Source organism: Lepidochelys kempii, chromosome 3, assembly GCF_965140285.1.
Source record: "Lepidochelys kempii isolate rLepKem1 chromosome 3, rLepKem1.hap1, whole genome shotgun sequence".
Lineage (NCBI taxonomy): Eukaryota > Metazoa > Chordata > Testudines > Cheloniidae > Lepidochelys > Lepidochelys kempii.
Window position 1 is genome coordinate 184649536 of NC_136382.1, and position 19562 is coordinate 184669097.

Sequence of the window (19562 nt, forward strand, 5' to 3'; positions counted from 1 at the left end):
CCCTGTCACGGAGGTCACGGATTCTGTGACTTTCTGGGATCTCCGACTTCTGCAGGCTGCTGGTGTGCCTGACCGCAGGGCTGCCTGAGCACCTTGGGTGGCCCTGAGGCCAGCCGCACCGGGCCCCCCAGTAACAGCAGTGGTCCTGGGCCACTCGTCCCCCACCACCAGCGGCATTCCAGGGCCGCTGACACCCTGCCCCCCTGCCCCAAGCACCAGCAGGCACCCCAAACACACGCATGTGCGCACACACACACCCTGGCACCAGCGTGCACCCCAGAGCTGCTCCCTCTCCCCACAGAGCCTCCCAGAATAGCCAAGATTTAGTTATGGACAGAACACCAGGCCATGAATTTTTGTTTATTGTCCATGACTTTTACTAAAAAATACCCATGACTAAATCTTAGCCTTACCAATTGGAAATGATGAGTTTCAGATAGTCTTAGGGAAAAGTTATTGCGCAAGAATTCATTCTTACCACATTGTACTAAATTACTCCAGGGGTCTCCAAGTAACTGACAGAGTAACTTGGTTATGCACAAGTTTTAGTACTTTCTGAATTATACATAGTATAAATCTTTATTACATATCATTATATGTAATAAACAGTCATAAAGTACCTCTTCGTTGTCAGTAGTCATGGTCAACATTCCAATCTAGAACAAGGGAGAAAATAAAAAACTCAACTGTAAAACAAGACTCCACTCCACTAGGTCACTTTGACACCTAGTTATAAAGAAAAGCAATAAGGTGATTAAATTTTTTAAATTTAAAATCTCAAAGACTGCTACAAGTTATGAGACTTTGCTCATACATGAGCAATTCGTGAGGGTGCAACACTAAACTAACTTTTTAGAAGTAAAATTTTCTAATTAAATTATACCAGAGTACTAGATGCACAGTATTTACTAATATTTCACAGTGAGAATTTACAAATAGTTACAGTATCCAGGATACTTAAGGATTTTTCCCTTCAGTATAGATAAAGGCTAAACCAAATACTTATGGAAACCTTGTGCAGAGTTATGAAGCTAGCTGCTGACTAGCCAAGGAACTAATGAATTTTTTTAATTTTCCTTTACACAGACCAAGGATCAAGCGAAGAATGATCCCACCTAACATTAGCCAATACTACTAGTGAGACTGATTATCACTGAGAGAGTGATTATCTCTCACAATTTATTGCAAGAAATAGACAAATCAAGTTCCACTGTACTAAGATACTTCCTTAGCGCCTTCTTTAGGTGACAATGAAGTCCATCTTGAATTTCTTAGAACTCCTATTAATATATTTTTTTCTGTGATCTCTCTCATTCAAACAAACTGCCAATGCAATTTGTTGTATGCAGTGTAGTTGTAACTGTCCCGGACCCAGGGTATTAGCGAGACAAGGTGGGTGAAGTCTTTTATTGGACCAACATCTGGTTTCATAATTACTTCATCTTGGAAGTAGTTTCTCTTCTTCCTACTCACTAAGTACTCCATATACAACCATTTTTAAAGTAACATGAAACCACGTTTTCCTCTGCAGCACACAAAATTCTAGGTTTCCTTTTTCACTTCAGTCTGCTTCTGTGTTGTATCCATGACTGAGTCTGTCCACAACTGTAAAGTGGAAATTTGTTAAATTTGTTATTTCTACTGTTAACAAGGCTGACATGCTGGATGAGACTGCTGTGGTAGGTAGGTGGTGAAAATGAAATGAAGAAGTCTATTGATGAATATTTATCACCCAACTCTCCAATAGCAATTATTTCAATTGTCAGCTACTGTTTCCTAATGACGAGAGTTAAACATTGCAGAAATGAGTATTTCTAAACTGTTCCCCTTTACCACTGAGCTAAGTGTTCAAAAGCTGGCATGAGCACAGATAGGCTTATTCTAGGGTGCAAATGCAGTTTAGGAACATACTTTACACTGATAAGGCTGAAGGACAGGGAAAACCAGTGAAACTTGGAGACAGCTATGGAAAAGTAATGAATGCAGAGCTTCTTCCATTTGGGCACAACACAGAGCATGCATCTGCTTAACTTTTTTTAGGGTAACTTTTAAGCCTACTTGTTTGTCCTCTCTTCTATTTTGCAGAGCCCTAGCATCTTGGAGGTTGTTCTCTTGTTGCTTTCCCCATAGTTCTGTCCCAATAAAGATGCACCAGGCCTCCATATCAGATTCCAGAGGATGTTCCTAATTGTTACTTTCTGCTTTTAAACATCTTCTTTAACCCATGCTAACCCAGCTACGTAGGAAAGGTTCTTTCTGGCAAAGATAAAGATGGAACTTCTAGAGCCAATGACACACCTTTAAAGAAACTAGAAGGCTCACAGAAATGTTCCCAGAAGCTACAGGCCAAACAAAACTGTGCCTGGAATATATACACATTTACTTATTGTCAGCGTCACATGTCAAAATGTGTGTTTTAAAGGTCATCAAGTTTTAACTTTTTGAACCTCAAACTGTCATTAAATAAATTTTCCATCCCATCATGACACCCTTCAATTTCCCACAACTGAATTTAAATTGATAAAAATGGTTTAAAGAAAGTCAACTGATCTTATAAATTATATTTAAAAAAAACCCCGGAATTCTGCCAAGCCTACTTATCACACATGCTTTATGGGTCTTCATCTTCAAGTAAGTAGTATATCAGTAAAATGCTAGGGCATCCCCCAGAAGTAGCATGCAACCACTTTGCCCAACGGCTGTGGAAAATGGGAAAAGGCTACAGCATTCTGGGCTCACGGGGCTAAAGAAGCGAGCCCAAGATTTACATATGGCTTCTTTAGATGCGGGAATAAGGAATGTGAAATCAAGAGAAGAAGCTGAGACACTGAAAAGAAGAAGAGTGCACATTGCTTGTATCCAAGAGACAAAATGGAGAGGGTCGAAAGGAAGAGTGACCAGCTAATAAAAGTTAGAATAAATATTTAATGTTATATGTGGATGTGTGCCACAGGTCAGTTTTATGATTGAGGAAAAGGAGGAATTCCAGATCAAGATGGACCAAATAAATGAAATACCACAAGCTGAGTATTTGATTATCGGAGCAGATCTCAACAGACATGGGGGAGAACATAGTGAAGGCTATGACAACCATCACAGAGGATGAGGCTTTGGAACCACAAATGAAGCTGCTGAGGACACCTTAGGTTTAGCCAGAATCCATGGCCTGATTGTCAAGAGAGAGGGAGACTTAATTACATAGAGAAGCGGTGCCAACAAGTACCAGATCAAATCACTTCCTGACTAAAGGAAGAGATCTTTTATTATATATATAATTTAAATACCCCAGTTCAGTGTTGGGCCATGATAGGAATGTGGATGCAGATGTTGGAAGCCACATGAAGAGTGCTTGGTATAAATGGACCAAGTTGACAGGAATTCTCTGCAGTAGGAATTTTGTAAGTAAATTAAAGGCCAAAGCGTATAAGATTATGATTAGGCCAGCCCTGAAGCATGGGTCAGAATGCTGGCCAATGAGGAAGAGAAAAACTACTTTACACTGCCAAATGAGAATACTCAGATGGACGCAGAGCAAGACAAGAGCTGATAGGGTACGCAATAAAATGGTACAAGCAGTGATGCAGGTAGCCACCATTGTGGAAAAGGTCAGGGAGTATTGACTGAGATAGCTATATCATGTGAGATGTTTGCCAGAGAGTACAACAGCTAGTAGTTATGGGACAAAGACCACAAGGAAGACTTAGAAAAAGGTGGCTCAAGACACTGAAGGAGAACATGAGAAAGGTTAATTTCAGCTTGGAAGACACTTGACAAGAATGCTTGGAGATAAAGAACACGAGCCACCGACACTGAACAACAGGACACGCCAAAAGCAAAGAAAGTTAATTCTGTTATAAGTAATCACAGATCCACGTTATTCAATATAACAAATATACATCATCAGTTCAAGGAAGCTATCCTAGTTACAATTTATTAGCAGATCATGAATTTGATATATTACAGGTTAAGCAGCATTTGTATCTTCCAACTATGCTTAAGTAGTCTAAAAATATTGTCTGTAAGAGAAATGTAAATATTTCAGGACAACTCTAAGTAAGTTACCTGTTGCAGGATATCAGCTCTCTAAAAATCAGAATCAAAAGTATACAAAGTCAGTTCTTTACATCTCCTGCCAATGTGACTTTTGTGGACCTGTAAGTAATATTAATGAAGTTGCAGAACAAGACAGGTGTGTCTAAAAAAACCAAAAATACAAAAAACAATCACTAAGGTCTCCACTCTGCAGGAGACATCACCTGTCAACTTGATTTGGACTCAAAACTGCTTTAAATTTAATTTAGATGATTTCATAATTAAAACCTCCAATGATATTGTTCCATTGATCAAACATTACCACACACTGAGAAATAAAAGGATCTGAGGAAAAAGTCACTTACCAGACTCATTCTTTTAACAGGCTCCCTTGAAGTCTTTTTTATGGCTTCTTCCTTCTCTTGTTCAGCTGCATTCAGCAGAACAGAATTTTCTGGCATAGGCTCAATCAACTGTCCACTAAGTGAGCTCTTTAGCTTTTGGTTTTCTTTCTCTAACTTAATTTTGGCTAGCTGGGCCTCAAGCATCCAATGTTCCTTTTCCTGCTCCAGTTTTGCAATCTTCTCCAAACTTTGCTGGACCTTAAGGAAAAGTTAACAGTGTTTGAACTGTAGAATGTGAAGTGTTGGGAATTAAATTAAGAATTACCTGAAGACATATGGTCTAAGTAAACGAATGAGATTAGATGGTACAGCAGGTTAATGCCTAAAGGCCCAAAGTTTTAGGTTTAATATGCTTAGGTCACAAGTAGAATGTGTTTAATTGTTTCAACTGGTCCCTACTGGATAAATGTTCACATCACAATATTTGGCACAATTGGCAATCTTCTATTAAGGGGGATCCAGGGCTAGAATAGCAGAGTAGTTGTAGGTCAGGATTAGAAGAACTGTGTGTGGAAATTTGAACAGCAGCATGCCTGGCTCCAGCCAGCCATTTCACAGCTTTAAGATTTGCGAGCTGATAACAAATATTGCAAAAATAAAGGCAATAAACAAAATACAAATTAAATTTATGGGCTGCAATCCCTCAAGAGCCATAGAAAAATATTTAGTCTTGGAAAATTCCACATACATTTCATTTAAACGCCTCTTCCCTAGTACACTCTAAACAAGATCTTTTCCATTTGTTAAAAGCTCATTAACAACCCACAGATTTCTCTGAACTGATCAGGTAGTTAATATCTAGAGCAGGTGTTCTCAAACTTCATTGCACCACGACCCCCTTCTGACAACAAAAATTACTACAAGACCGCAGGAGTGGGGACTGAAGCCTGAGCCTGCCTGAGCCCCGGTGCCCCAGGCCAGGGGGCCAAAGCTGTACCCCAAGGGGTTCAGCCCTGGGGAATGGGGACTGTAACCTGAGCCTCGCCTTCAAGGGCTGAAACCAAAACCTGAGCCCTGCCACCTAGGGCTTCAGCCCCAGCAAGTGTAACACCAGCCATGGCAACTCCATTAAAATGGGGTCGCGACCCACTTTGGGGTCCTGACCCACAGTTTGAGAACTGTTGATCTAATGTGGTTAGCCTCTGCTTTAGCTTGGCCCCAGTCTATCCAAACTTAGCCACTACCTAATCCCTAAAGTTTGACATATACTCAGCATATGGATCTCAAGAGAACAAATTAAACTTTGTTTAGCTTCCTCTTGCCCCAGAGCTTCTCCCAGCTTACAGATCCTCTATGACACTTCATAATTCATTTTTTCCTGCTAGTGACCATTTAAGATGCATAGAATGCATATTTTAAATTCCAAGTAATCAAATAGTAGATGGAATTAAGAATCCCTGCAGATAAATATACTTTTACATAATCTTACCTCCTGAATGCAGGAATACAGTAAGAATGGTAATGCCAGATCAAACACACCATACATCTGAGAATAAGAGCTAAACACACATTTGTGAACTGAAGGAGGACACAGTTGACTGGAAAGTAAAGTTATGAGAAATAGTACAATGTCCAAAATATCATTTATTTAAAAAACAGAGAGCAAGAAATGACCAAATTGAACAGGAAATGCTAAACACATACTAGACGAAATTGCATACATTTTGCGTTTCTTGCCAAATTAAGTATTCTGTAAAAAATAATCTGATCTCATGTTTACAATGGAAAATTAGCATAATGCTGCCGTTGAAGTGGCCTATCCTAAAGTATTGTGTTATGGGAAAGAAAACTCCACTCTTTCTGGATACTGTTTGGCCGTAATACAGAAACCTACTGTTCACTGTAAAGTGAACAAATGGGAAATCTACAATCCAATCTGAAGTCTCAAACTGAGGAGGGACATTTGTTTTATCAAGTAACAACCCCTCTGATAATTTCTTGCATAACACTGCAGCGTATCATTCTGAGGAATAAGGTACTCATCCTGAATCAAAGTATTGTACAGCTCTTTATTTACTTTGTCAAATGGGTTTCAGTATTTGGTGGTGCAATGACAACATTCTAATTAAAAATGTAACTTCAGGTGGGTGATAAGTAATTAGGTTGTCTCATCAGTTCTTCCTTCTCAGAAGCGCACGCAAACTTCATTTTAGTGACCAGGCACAAGTTTCCATCTTTGTAGTTTGTGCTAGGCTCAAACCAAATCAAATTCCCTTTTCCATCCCACATCTATAATTCCAGAATTCTCTTTACTAAGAGGTTACGACTGTCTTCCTACTACAGGAATGTGAACTAGACATTCAAATGAAGAAGGCTCAAGACAAGTTCTCCCTAATAAGAACAGATTTTATACATCAGCTTGCAACTAATTACAGAAATGGTGAAGTATAATCTGTTAGTGTTTACAGATAAAAAAAATGAAATTTTAGATGTATTTATAACGTACTAATTTGAGTTAGTCTGTGTGACCTTTAGACATAACACTTTTTTCTAATAAAAACAGTGTGCAAACACATATTTGTCAACATATATACAAGAATACCTGCTGTGCAAGACCTTCTCTACTTTCTGTGGAACTCAGAAGAACTCTGCGATTGGCCAAAGCCTCTTCATAAGGCACTGAATCCGAACAGGGCTATAGCCAAAGAAACAGCAAAAACTTTCACAGTAAATCAGGTTATATATTTTCCATGTTCTTTTTTTGTTCTCCTCCTCTCTGCCTCCCCACTGTCCTTAGAATCATCACAGAATATCAGGGTTGGAAGGGACCTCAGGAGGTCATCTAGTCCAACCCCCTACTCAAAGCAGGACCAATCCCCAACTAAATTATCCCAGCCAGGGCTTTGTCAAGCCTGACCTTAAAAACCTCCAAGGAAGGAGATTCCACCACCTCCCTAGGTAACCCATTCCAGTGCTTCATCACCCTCCTAGTGAAAAAGCTTTTCTTAATACCCAACCTAAACCACCTCCACTGGAACTTGAGACTGTTACTCCTTGTTCTATCATCTGAGACCACTGAGAATAGGATAGATCCCTCCTCTTTGGAACCCCCTTTCAGGTAGTTGAAAGCAGCTATCAAATCCCCCCACCTTGCTAAAAACAAGGTGAAGAGTTCTGCTTCGCATGTTTAAAATTTCTTTCATTTGGTTTCCCTATCTGCTAATACAAACCACTTGGGTCTCCAAGGAAGGCAAGATGATTAGTACAGTACACATGCCACTTAGGACATGTCTGAAGTCTGCTTAACTGGGACATCCCCCAAGGAATCAATGTAAGCTTTTTTGGGAGATTCAATGGTACTTGAATCTTTTTGTTTAGCAGGGTTCATTATTTGCAAAAAGAAAAGGAGTACTTGTGGCACCTTAGAGACTAACGCATTTATTTGAGCATAAGCTTTCGTGAGCTACAGCTCACTTCATCGGATGCATACTGTGGAAAGTGTAGAAGATCTTTTTATACACACAAAGCATGAAAAAATACCTCCCCCCACCCCACTCTCCTGCTGGTACACATTGTGTCATACACATTGTAAGGAGTCTTGCAGCTGATCCTACTGGTGAAACTGGGCAAACAGTTAAGATCAGAACTTGCTCTCCACCCAGGGTGGTCTGCCACCCGCACCCATCAGACAACAGCATTACAGTAGAATCTCAGCGTTACGAACACCTTGGGAATGGAGGTTGTTCGTAACTCTGAAATGTTCGTAACTCTGAACAAAACATTATGGTTGTTCTTTCAAAAGTTTACAACTGAACATTGACTTAATACAGCTTTGAAACTTTACTATGCAGAAGAAAAATGCTTTCCCTTTATTTTATTTTTTTAGCAGTTTATGTTTAACACAGTAGTGTATTGTATTTGCTTTTTTATTATTTTTGGTCTCTGATGCTGCTCAGTTGTGTACTTCCAGTTCCAAATGAGATTGGCCAGTTCATAACGCTGGAGTTTGCAACTCTGAGGTTCTACTGTAATATTAAAATGGTTCTGATAACCATTAATTCTTGTTTCATGGGGGAGGAAAGTCCATTCCATATGGCATCCTGATTAAGAGGATTCTATTGTCTAAGGTAACTGAATTAGACACTATCCTTTGCCTTCTCTCCTTGAATGTAAATGTTAGCTGAACACACACACCTTCTTTAAAGATTTCATGTAGGCAACTGCTTTCTTCTTGTACTGGAGCATACATTCAGCTGATAGAGGGCTCATGAACTCTGTCCCTCCCTTAGGCCCATAGCTCAATGAAGCAGTGAAGTGGTCTAAGTTGTTGCTAAAGAATGAGGCAATCTAGACAGGTCAAGAAAGATTTTTTACTTTAAATAAAAAACAAAAAATGGCAGAAACAACAAAAGAGCTACTTCAAAAGAGAAAACAGTCATGGAACTGAAGTTCATAGTAAAATTACAAGTACAAATTTATTAGGGGCTTTACAAAACTTACATATTGCACAGGCATGAACTAAACAAAGATCATTCGCTATTGTGCCTGCTCCCCTATTAAGTATGTATCTTTGGCAGTACTGCGATGTATCACAACATTAGCAAACTAATATGCAAATAGCTTTTTAAAAATGGATCTAGAAATTTTAGAATATATCAGATCTTTACAAGAACTGTCAAGCAATTAAAAAATTAATCGCAATTAATCGCACCGTTAAACAATAAAAATACAATTTATTTAAATATTATGGATTTTTTTACATTTTTGAATATATTGATTTTAATTACACAGAATACAAAGTGTACAGTGCTCACTTTATATTTATTTTTTATTACAAGTATTCACACTGTAAAAAATAGTATTTTTCAATTCACCTAATACAAGTACTGTAATGCAATCTCTATCATGAAAGTTGAACTTACAAATGTAGAATTATGTACAAAAAACTGCATTCAAAAATAAAACAATGTAAAATTTTAGAGCCTGCAAATTCACTCAGTCCTACTTCTTGTTCAGCCAATTGCTCAGACAAACAAGTTTGTTTACATTTGCAGGAGACAATGCTGCCCGTTTCTTGTTTACAATTTCACCAGAAAGTGAGAACAGGCGTTGTAGCTGGCGTTGCAAGATATTTACGTGCCAGATGCACTAAAGATTCATATGTATCTTCATCTTCAACCATTAGTCCAGAGGACATGCTGATGATGGATTCTGCTTGATAACAATCCCAAGCAGTGCGGACTGACGTGTTCAATTTCATTATTTGAGTCAGATGCCACCAGCAGAAGGTTGATTTTCTTTTTTGGAGGTTCAGGTTCTGTAGTTTCTGCATTGGAGCGTTGCTCTTTTAAGACTTCTGAAATCCTGCTCTATACCTCATCCCTCAGGTTTTGGAAGAGGCTTCAGATTCTTAAACCTTGGGTCAAGAGCTGTAGCTATCTTTCATAATCTCACATTGGTACCTTCTTTGCTTTTTGTGAAATCTGCAGTGAAAGTGTTCTTAAAATGAACATGCGCTGGGTCATCAACCAAGATTGCTATAACATGAAATATACGGCAGAATGTGAGTAAAACCAGAGCACACATACAATTCTGCCCCAAGGAGTTCAGTCACAAATTTAATTAATTAACCGATTTTTTTCTTAATAAGTGTCATCAGCATCGAAGTACGGCCTCTGGAATGGTGGCTAGAGCATGAACGGGCACACAAATGTTTAGCATATTAGCACGTAGTGTGATGGGGCAAGGCCAGATGGCTATGGAAAAGTAGTGGGATATACATATATTAGCTCCAGGCTAAACAAATCCCTGGTACCAGGATAAGTGAAATGGCAGCTGCTCCAGGTCAATTAAGACACCTGGGGCCAATTAAGAACTTTCCAGAAGGCAGGGAGAAGGCTAGGTTGATTGGGACACCTGAAGCCATTCAGGGGCTGGCTGAAACTAGTTAAAAGCCTCCCAGTTAGTCAGGTGGGTGTGCATGTCAGGAGCTGTGGGAGGAAGTTGCGTTGTTGGAGAGGCTGAGAAGTACACACCATATCAGGCACAAGGAAGGAGGCCCTGAGGTAAGGGTGAAGTGGAGCTTGAGGAAGTGAGGGCTGCTGAGGGGGAAGTAGCCCTTTTAGAAACATAACATGTTTCCCTGGTCAGCTACCATAGCTGATACTATTAGGGTCCCTGGGCTGGAGCCCGGAGTAGAGGGTGGGCCCGGGCTCCCCGCCCACCCACCTTTGCCCCCTGATTAATCACTGAGACTGGGAGACAACAGAGACTGTGCAAGGAAGAATAACTTCTCCTCACCTCCCTCGCTGGCTTATGATGAAAATGGCTCAGTAGACTGTGACCCTTGTCTCTAGAGAGAGAAGGGTTACGTGGAGGGTCACAGTGAGCCTCTGAGGCTAGCGAAATCTGCCAGGAAACGCGGGACCCACGGAGGCAAGGACAGAGCTTTGTCACAGTAGATACCTTGCAATGCCAGCTACAAAAGTGCTATGTAAATGCCTGTTATCACTTTCGGGTGACACTGTAAATAAGATGATGGCAGCATTATCTCCTGTAAATGTAAACAAACTTGTTTGTCTTAGCGATTGGCTGAACAAGTAGGAGGACTGAGTGGACTTGTAAGCTCTGAAGTTTTACATTGTTTGTTTTTGAGTGCAGTTATGTAACCAAAAAAAAAAAAATCTACACTTGTAAGTTGCACTTTCACAACAAAGATTGCACTGCAGTACTTGTAGGAGGTGAACTGAAAAATACTATCCTTTGTTTATCATTTTACAGTGCAAATATTTGTAATAAAAATATACACTTTGATTTCAATTAAAGTACAGAATACAATATATGAAAATGCAGAAAAACCATCCAAAATATTTAATAAATTTCTATAGGCATTCTATTGTTTAACAGTGCGATTAAAACTGTGATTAATCACTATTAATTTTCAAAATCACAATTAATCGCGTGAGTTAACTGCAATTAATCGACAGCCTTAATCTTTACATACTTTATAAAGACCTCAAGATACCACACGAGTTAAATCTTTGAGAAAAAGTGAGAGATTTTAAACACTAATTTAGGTTGAAACCATTAGATTTTGGCTAGGAAACAAATTACCTTGCCTGCTCCACTTGTTAAAGCCACTACTGAGGACAAGATGCAGTCATTTGTTGTTATAAGTTTCTGTGTGGCTGTTGGAAGCTCATATTCTAAGGCAGCTTTCTGACTGTAGTGCTTGGAAATCTCTAAATGAAAACAATTACGTTGTGTTAATTGTCTAAATACTACATAATATTCTTTCCTATACTCCACCCTTAATTGCTATCAATTAAGAGCTAGTGGATGCTGGGCACTTCTGAAAATCTGACCCTAAATGAATTGCTCAAGGTTGCAGCAGCTCACGAGCACTAGAAAGAGGGACTGTTGTGACAAATCTGTGCCATGGAAAAAAAATACATGCTAGAAAAAACTCTTCCAATTTCAACACCTAGCTACTTTTTATGAACTAGATAGATAGATATGAAACCCAAAACATTTCAGCAGCTTTTCACCATCCTAATGGTGCAACAATTTCTCCTCCTCTTTGTGGTTATTTTTGTTCAGCAAGGAATCTTCAGGTTAGTCTCTTTCAATAACATATCCTCTGGTGCCCAGTAAACCTATTGTGTCCGTCATTGCTTCAATGATAATTTGTCCATTTTGTAAGTGCGTATTGAAAACAAAAATAAAATTACGATTGAACTAATGATCTCCAGTAGAACCAACCTTTAAAAACAGGAACTGCAGTATGTAGTAATAAACTGCAGAAATATTGCTAACAGACTGAACAATGGAAATATCTCTGACAATTATAGAATGAAAATATTTATACAGTTGACTAGAGTTACAGTATAAAAATAAATCAACTAAATTTACCTTCTTTCCTTTCGCACCAATAATCTCAATCGTCTTGGTTCTAGAAAGAGTTCTAACAGGTTTGGCATTTTGTAAAGGCATTTAAAAATTTTAATTAATCCCCCCCGATTAGTTACCAACTAGCACTAATAAAAAAAGTCAAATACAATACAGTTTGTTTGCACAATATAGCGATGTCTTCTATACATCATTAAATTATACCTTCTGTGAAAAAGTCAGCGGAACAGTGTCAAAGCTGAGCACCTCTCAAGTTTCTCATTTATTATACATATTCTAGTTCAGAGAAAACCCCCAGCTCCATCCCCTCCACGGAGAAAACTGTTAGGAAAATTCCAGTATCAGATGGTTGAGACTCTCCATCAGCTGGGATGTTTATGACAATGAGCATGCACATACACATACATTTCATATGGGAGTGGATGGGGGGGGAAGCAATAGACATGGAATATCTTGACTTTAGTAAAGCTTTTGATACTATCTTGCACGTCTTTCTCATAAACAAATCTAGATGGTGCTACTATAAGGTGGATGCAAAACTGGTTGGAAAATTGTTCCCAGAGAGTAGTTACCAGTGGTTCACAGTCATTCTGGAAGGGAATACCGAGTGTGGTCCCACAAGGATAAATTCTGCGTCCGGTTCTGTTCAATATCTTCATCAATGATTTAGATAATGGCATAGAGAGTACACTTATAAAGCCTGCGGACAATACCAAGCTGGGAGGGGTTGCAAGTGCTTTGGAGGATAGGATTAAAATTCAAAATGATCTGGACAAACTGGAGAAATGGTCTAAAGTAAACAGGATGAAATTCAATAAGGACAAATGCAAAGTACTCCATTTAGGAAGGAACAATCAATCACACACATACAAAATGACTGCCTAGGAAGGAGTACTGCAGAAAGGGATCTAGGGGCCATAGCAGACCAGAAACTAAATATGAGTCAACAGTGTAACACTATTGCAAAAAACCAAAAAACAAACATCATTCTGGGATGTATTAGAAGAGCAACAAAAATTATTAAAGATTGAGAAAACATGACCTATGAGGGAAGATTGAAAAAAAAACGGGTTTGTTTAGTCTGGAAAAGAGGAGACTGAGAGGGGACATAACAGTTTTCAAGTACATAAAAGGTCATTACAAGGAGGAGGGAGAAGAATTGTTCTTAACCTCTGAGGACAGGACAAGAAGCAAATGGGCTTAAAATTACAGCAAGGGAGGTTTACGTTGGACATTAGGAAAAGTTTCCTGTCATGGTGGTTAAGTACTGGAACAAATTCCTTAGGGAGGTTGTGGAATCTCCATCATTGGAGATTTTAAAGAGGTTAGACAAACACCTGTCAGGAATGGTCTAGATAATGCTTAGTCCTGGCATGAATACAGGGGACTGGACTAGATGACCTCTCAAGGTCCTTCCCAGTCCTATGATTCTATAGGAGAAAACATGTACATTTCACTGTCCTTCCACTCTGCATGTCAGTTTCATTAGAGGAGCAGAGCACTGAAACCAGAAGAAACCTGCTCTCTGAAGCACCCAGAGCATTATTATTGTCTATTTTAATACCCTGCTTACTAACAAGAATGAAGGCGACAGCCAGAACAGTGGAGGCACCTCAATAGGCGTACACAAACCTGCAAACTAAAATTATGTTGGGTGGTCTAATTTTAGGTCTTTCGGCCTTTAACGTAACCCTTTACAAGCTAAATTACTGGATGTAGATATATTTAGCCTTACTTTCAAAACCAGGCATCCAACATAATTAAGATATAGCCCATTTTAAATTGCTTACCCCTCGTTTATTCTCACCTTTCATAACATTATGAAATCCATGAAGACCTGCAGCAATGTGTGTGAATACTGAACTGTAATTTGGCTGAAGCAGCCCTTCTGGTTTTATACCTAAAAACCAAGGAAAAAAGTTGACAAGTCTACATTCAATGATCAATTTAAAATATATTCAGAAACCAGATTACTTTCAGGGTTTGATGGTGGAAATATTTGCAGGTTTTATATTTAGCACTGAGGAAGCAAGACTTCTGTTAACTGAACCAAGCAAGTCAGACGTCTAAACTTTTTAGATTTTGCTCAGACATTGCAATTACACCAGAGTATTTTGGTTTGGAAAAAATCAATTCAATATGTAGTGTGAAATCTACACAGCTGTTGCAATATCTGTTAGTATCCAAGATAATGGTTATTTTTACCAGGAGCCTTTTTGTGTCTCTAAATGTTAGGGTCAATTCAGTGATCAGTTACACCTCATTTGCGGCTTCTTTTACTTTGCCACTATATATTTCAATGTTTATTTTACAGCATTAAACTGACGGTTAAGTGATTTTTTGTGTTTCACTTACATACTACGATAGTTAGAAAGATACAATCCAAACAAACTTATAAGGTATTTTGTTTGTGAGAGGGGAAGCCGTTTGTTTTGGTGGTGATGAGGAAGTGAAAGAAGGTTCTGACCTAATAATTGAAGACTGAATGCTCTCATACTGGCTTAAAAAGCCTACAGAAGACATAAAGGAACAAATGATAATTATACTACAAAAGCTCATAGCCCATTTCATCTTTGTTCTGTAAACAGCATTTAACATGCAACACCTATAGCTTAGCCAGTGCATTATTATGTCCCGTGAAGACCTATTTTTTTGTTTCATATTTGCATATTGTTGGTTCAAAACCAGGAAGCATTAGCATCCTTTATATTCCAGTAGATTGGACACTTACTTGGTAAGACAATAAGACTAATGTATACGTGTAACTTCTCAAAGACTGCAGTAATCTTCTTCATATCATTGTGGAGCTCCAGATTCCTGGCTCTTAAAGCAGCTGTGCAAAGAGAAGATTCACACTCTTCTTCCAAACTAGGAATATATTAATTTATTTTTAAAGTAGTGAGTATCTTGCCAAACAAATGCATAATTTTCATAATCAACAGGATAAACATTTCAGCTGCTGTTTAAATTTTGAGTCAGAGAAGCAACGAGAAAGAAAAAGGAGCTGAGAATTTTATTTCTTTATAAGAACATAAAAAGGGCCATAGTGGGTCTGACCAATGGTCTAGCCCAGTACCCTGTCTTCCAACAGTGGCCAATGCTACATGCTTCAGAGGGAATGAACAGAACAGGGCAATTAAGTGATCCATCCCTTCTCATCCAGTCCCAGCTTCTGGCAGTCAGAGGTTTAGGGACATCCAGAGCCTGGATTGCATCCCTAACCACCTTGGCTAACAACCATTGATGGATCTATCCTCCATGAACTTATCCAATTCTTTTTTGAATCCAGTTATACTTTTGGCCTTCACAACATCCTCTGGCAACAAGTTCCACAGGTTGCCTGTGCGAAGAAGTACTTCCTTGTGTTTGTTTTAAACCTGCTGCCTATTAATTTCATTGGGTTACCCCCTAGTTCTTGTGTTACATAAAGAGGTAAATAACACTTGCCTGTTCATTTTCTCCACACCATTCATGATTTTATAAACTTCTATCATATCCCCGTCTTAGTCATCTGTTTTCTAAACTAACCATTCCAAGTCTTTTTAAATCTCTCTTCATATGGAATCTGTTCCATACCCTAATCATTTTTGTTCCCCTTCTCTAGATTGTTTCCAATTCTAATATATCTTTTTTGTGATGGGGTGATCAGAACTGCATGCAGTATTCCAGGCATGGGAAAACAAGGGATTTATATAGTGTCATTATATTTTCTGTCTTATTATAGATAGCATTCCTAATGGTTCCTAACATTGTTAGGTTTTTGAGTTTGTTTTTGGTTTTGTTTTTTTTGGGGGGGCGGGGGGGGAGAGAAGGGGACACCTTGATTGCTGCTGCATATTGAGCAGGTGTTTTCTGAGAAATATCCACAATGATTCCAAGATCTCTTTCTTGATGGGGGTCTAAATTAGTTGTTACCACTCATTTTGTACACATAGCTGGGATGTTGTTTTCCAATGTGTATTACTTTGTATTTATCAACACTGAATTTCATCTGCCATTTTGTCAAATCCCTTTGTAACTCTTCAAAGTTAGCTTTGGACTTAACTATCTGGAGTAATTTTGTATCACCTGCAAATTTTGCCACTTCTTTGTTTACCTCTTTTTCCAGGTATCATTTATGAATATGTTGAATAGCACAGGTCCCAGTACAGCTCCTTGGGGAAGCCCACTATTTACCTCTCTCCATTGTGAAAACTGACCATTTATTTCTACCCCTTGTTTCTTATGTTTTAACAGTCACTGATAATTGAGAGGACCTTCCCTCTTATCTCATGACTGCATACTTTGCTCAAGAGCCTTTGGTATGGGACCTTATCAAAGGCTTTCTGAAAGTCCAGGTACACCATATCAACTGGATCATTCCTGTCCACATTCTTGCTGACACCCTCAAAGAATCCTGATAGACTGATGAGGCATGATTTCCCTTTACAAGGGCTGTGTTGATCTTCCCCAGCACATGGATCAACGAGGAGTACTTTAGACAATTTTAGATTAGTCATAACCTATGAATAATGGAAAAAAGAGGTTTTTTCCATTCCAATACCCACCATATTGGTACTTCATTTTCTTTGCTGTTAATGACTTATTTATTATTTGTAGTATCTTAGCATCTAGTAGCCTCAGGCATGGACCAGGACCCCACTGAGCTAGGCAATGTACAAACAGAATAGAGACAGTCCTGCCCCAAAGATCTTATAATCTAAGTATAAAACAAGAGACAACAGATGGATACAGATAGATGTGAGAGTACAAGGAAACAATGAGAAAATGCATTCTCGGGAAGACAAATTACAGAACTATCAGTGGGGAGAGGACTGTCAACTATCAAGCTGAAGATAATCCATCTGTCCCTTCCCCTATCCCACAAAGTGATCAAGGGTGTTTTTGGGGAGGGGCTGGGGGTAGGACAAGACCATCTCCTCCTTTCTATACCTCCTAGCCCATACCCCAGTTTTGAGCATTATTTTGACGGCACAATCCATATCCCTTCCAACCCACCCAATGGGGCAGGAAATAAGATCTTCACAGGAATAAGGAGAGAAAGAAGACAAACTGCAAAGGGGACAGGCATGTGGCTTTGTTTTACAGGTACAAATTCGAAGATGCCATAAGTATTGCATGACAAATATCCAAGCCTGGGGCAGACCCAGGAAATCAATGATTTCAGTAAACAACCTCATGAAGTGATTCCACAGTTACCAAATCTCACGGATTTAATCACAAGATTCACAATATTTGTTATTTTTCTCAAACTCACAGCGGCTGCAACTATGAGAACTTCAGCTTTCTTTTTTCAAATGTAAGTTTCTAGGCCTCATGGTTGCAGAATAAACCTGGCAAGAGTGTCCCAAATGCTGCCTACTGCCTCAAAAGTCAGAAAGCACAGAACACCCTAAAATATATTTTTTTTAATCTCATGTTTTTTAAGCCAATTACATGGTGTTTTGGGGGTGGGCTAATGACTTTTCAGGCGTTGGGGTTGGTAATACAAGCTAGAACTCTTAACAGATTTCAAGAGGAAAAATACCTTTTTAATTGATAAGGAAGAATCTTCCTGAGAAAACATGTGTAGGAAGTTAAATGTTCAGAAAAGACCTTCAATTTCACAGTTGTTTCCTAAGGAAAAGATAACCAGATTAAAGAGCTATTTGCACAGTAAAGGTTTACTTTTCATCTGGAAAAAATATGATCAAAAATATTACCAGCACAGTAACAGTATCTTCTGTAATACTCTCAAACAAATGAAGCATTCCTTCCTCCAAAGGGCGAACATAGGATGCATTTTCATGAAGATACTGTGAGAACTGAATACAAAGATGTTTAAGTGGTGCTTGCTAGTAAAGATTACAAATTGCTCAAAGCTGACAGATGAATATTTAACATTAATATAGCACTTGTCATTTGTGAAGCACTTTGGGATCCTTCACAAAGGTATACACTCCTACTGATAGGCAGCCATCTCTGAAAAGCACCATACCCTGACTATTTTGGGGAGGAAATGACACTGGAAGCAAATTCTGGTCAGGGATACTGGAGCAAATCCCTTAGAAAAGGAAGATGGAATTTTTAAATGGCTACGCACAGTAGTCAGAACCTCTATCTCCCTAAAGCTCACTTACAGAAAAGTAATGAGCTGCCTTAAAAGCAAATCTTCATTAAGAACCCTTTAAAAAAAGGTGTTCTGACAACTTCCCCTTCAAAGAGGTCTCCTTTAGAACAGTGCTTTTAAGATGTGCATTATTAGGTTATGAACCCATTATGATGCATAAGAATAACACTGGCTTTCACCTGTACTGACAACACAGAATTTTTAAGCAATTTATTCTACAAATTCTGACTGAAGCCATGGTAATTCAAGCTATGAATCTGAACCTCAATGAATTGAACTCATGTATGTAAGTATATTGATCTTTTTAACCATGCTCTCTCTCTATTGTTTTTTAATAAATTTTAGTTTAGTTAATAAGAATTGGCAGTAGCATGTATTTGGGTAAGATCTGAAACATAACCTGGGAGATAATGTGTCCGATCCTTTGGGATTGGTAGAACCTGTTCTTTTATATGATGAAATAAGATTTACTGAAATTTTCATCATATCTGACGTGGGTACATGGATGGGGGCCTGAGGCTGGATCACTATAAGGGAACTGTGTTGTTTGGACTTCTGAGTAACCAGTAAGGTACTAAAGAAGCTGTTTGTGCTACTTTGGTGAATCTAGGTATTGGGAATATCCACCAGTTTTTTTGGGATTGTCTGCCCCATTCTTCGCAGTTCAACCTAACTGAGTGACCACAGCTGGCTCCCCACTAGGACCCCGGTCACAGAATTGCAGTTGTACCCAGAGGTGCCAATTGTGAACAGTTTGAGATAAAAGAAAAGGAGTACTAGTGGCACTTTTGAGACTAACCAATTTATTTGAGCATAAGCTTTTGTGAGCTACAGCTCACTTCATCGGATGCATTCAATGGAACATACAGTGAGGAGATTTATATACACACAGAACATGAAAAAATGGGTGTTATACACAATGTAAGGAGAGTGATTACTTAAGATGAGCTATTACCAGCAGGAGAGCGAGGGGGTGGAGGGGGGGAGAAAACCTTTTGTAGTGATAATCAAGGTGGGCCATTTCCAGCAGTTAACAGGAATGTCTGAGGAACAGTGGGGGGTGGGGATATAAACATAGGGAAATAGTTTTACTTTGTGTAATGACACATCCACTCCCAGTCTCTATTCAAGCCTAAGTTAATTGAATCCAGTTTGCAAATTAATTCCAA

The 19562-nt window shown here is 38.9% G+C and overlaps 1 protein-coding gene across 6 annotated transcripts in view; it reads right to left on the bottom strand.

Annotated features, from left to right (window-relative positions):
• The window catches only part of PPP1R21 (protein phosphatase 1 regulatory subunit 21), a 61743-nt gene that overhangs the window by 11856 nt on the left and 30325 nt on the right, over positions 1-19562 (bottom strand). For 5 of the 6 annotated variants that reach the window (XR_012158281.1, XR_012158278.2, XR_012158279.2 and 2 more), the window contains exons 10-18: positions 17987-18088; positions 17812-17900; positions 15016-15152; positions 14092-14184; positions 11490-11617; positions 8571-8723; positions 6979-7071; positions 4398-4634; positions 621-656 (exon numbers count right to left, since the gene is read on the bottom strand). Coding sequence is in view for 1 of the 6 variants with exons in the window: in XM_073339237.2 (XP_073195338.1) it covers positions 621-656; positions 4398-4634; positions 6979-7071; positions 8571-8723; positions 11490-11617; positions 14092-14184; positions 15016-15152; positions 17812-17900; positions 17987-18088 (1068 nt within the window). In the remaining 5 variants the exon portion in view is untranslated. The remainder of the gene's footprint in view (positions 1-620; positions 657-4397; positions 4635-6978; positions 7072-8570; positions 8724-11489; positions 11618-14091; positions 14185-15015; positions 15153-17811; positions 17901-17986; positions 18089-19562) is intronic. The other variant, XR_012158280.2, reaches the window with a different exon arrangement.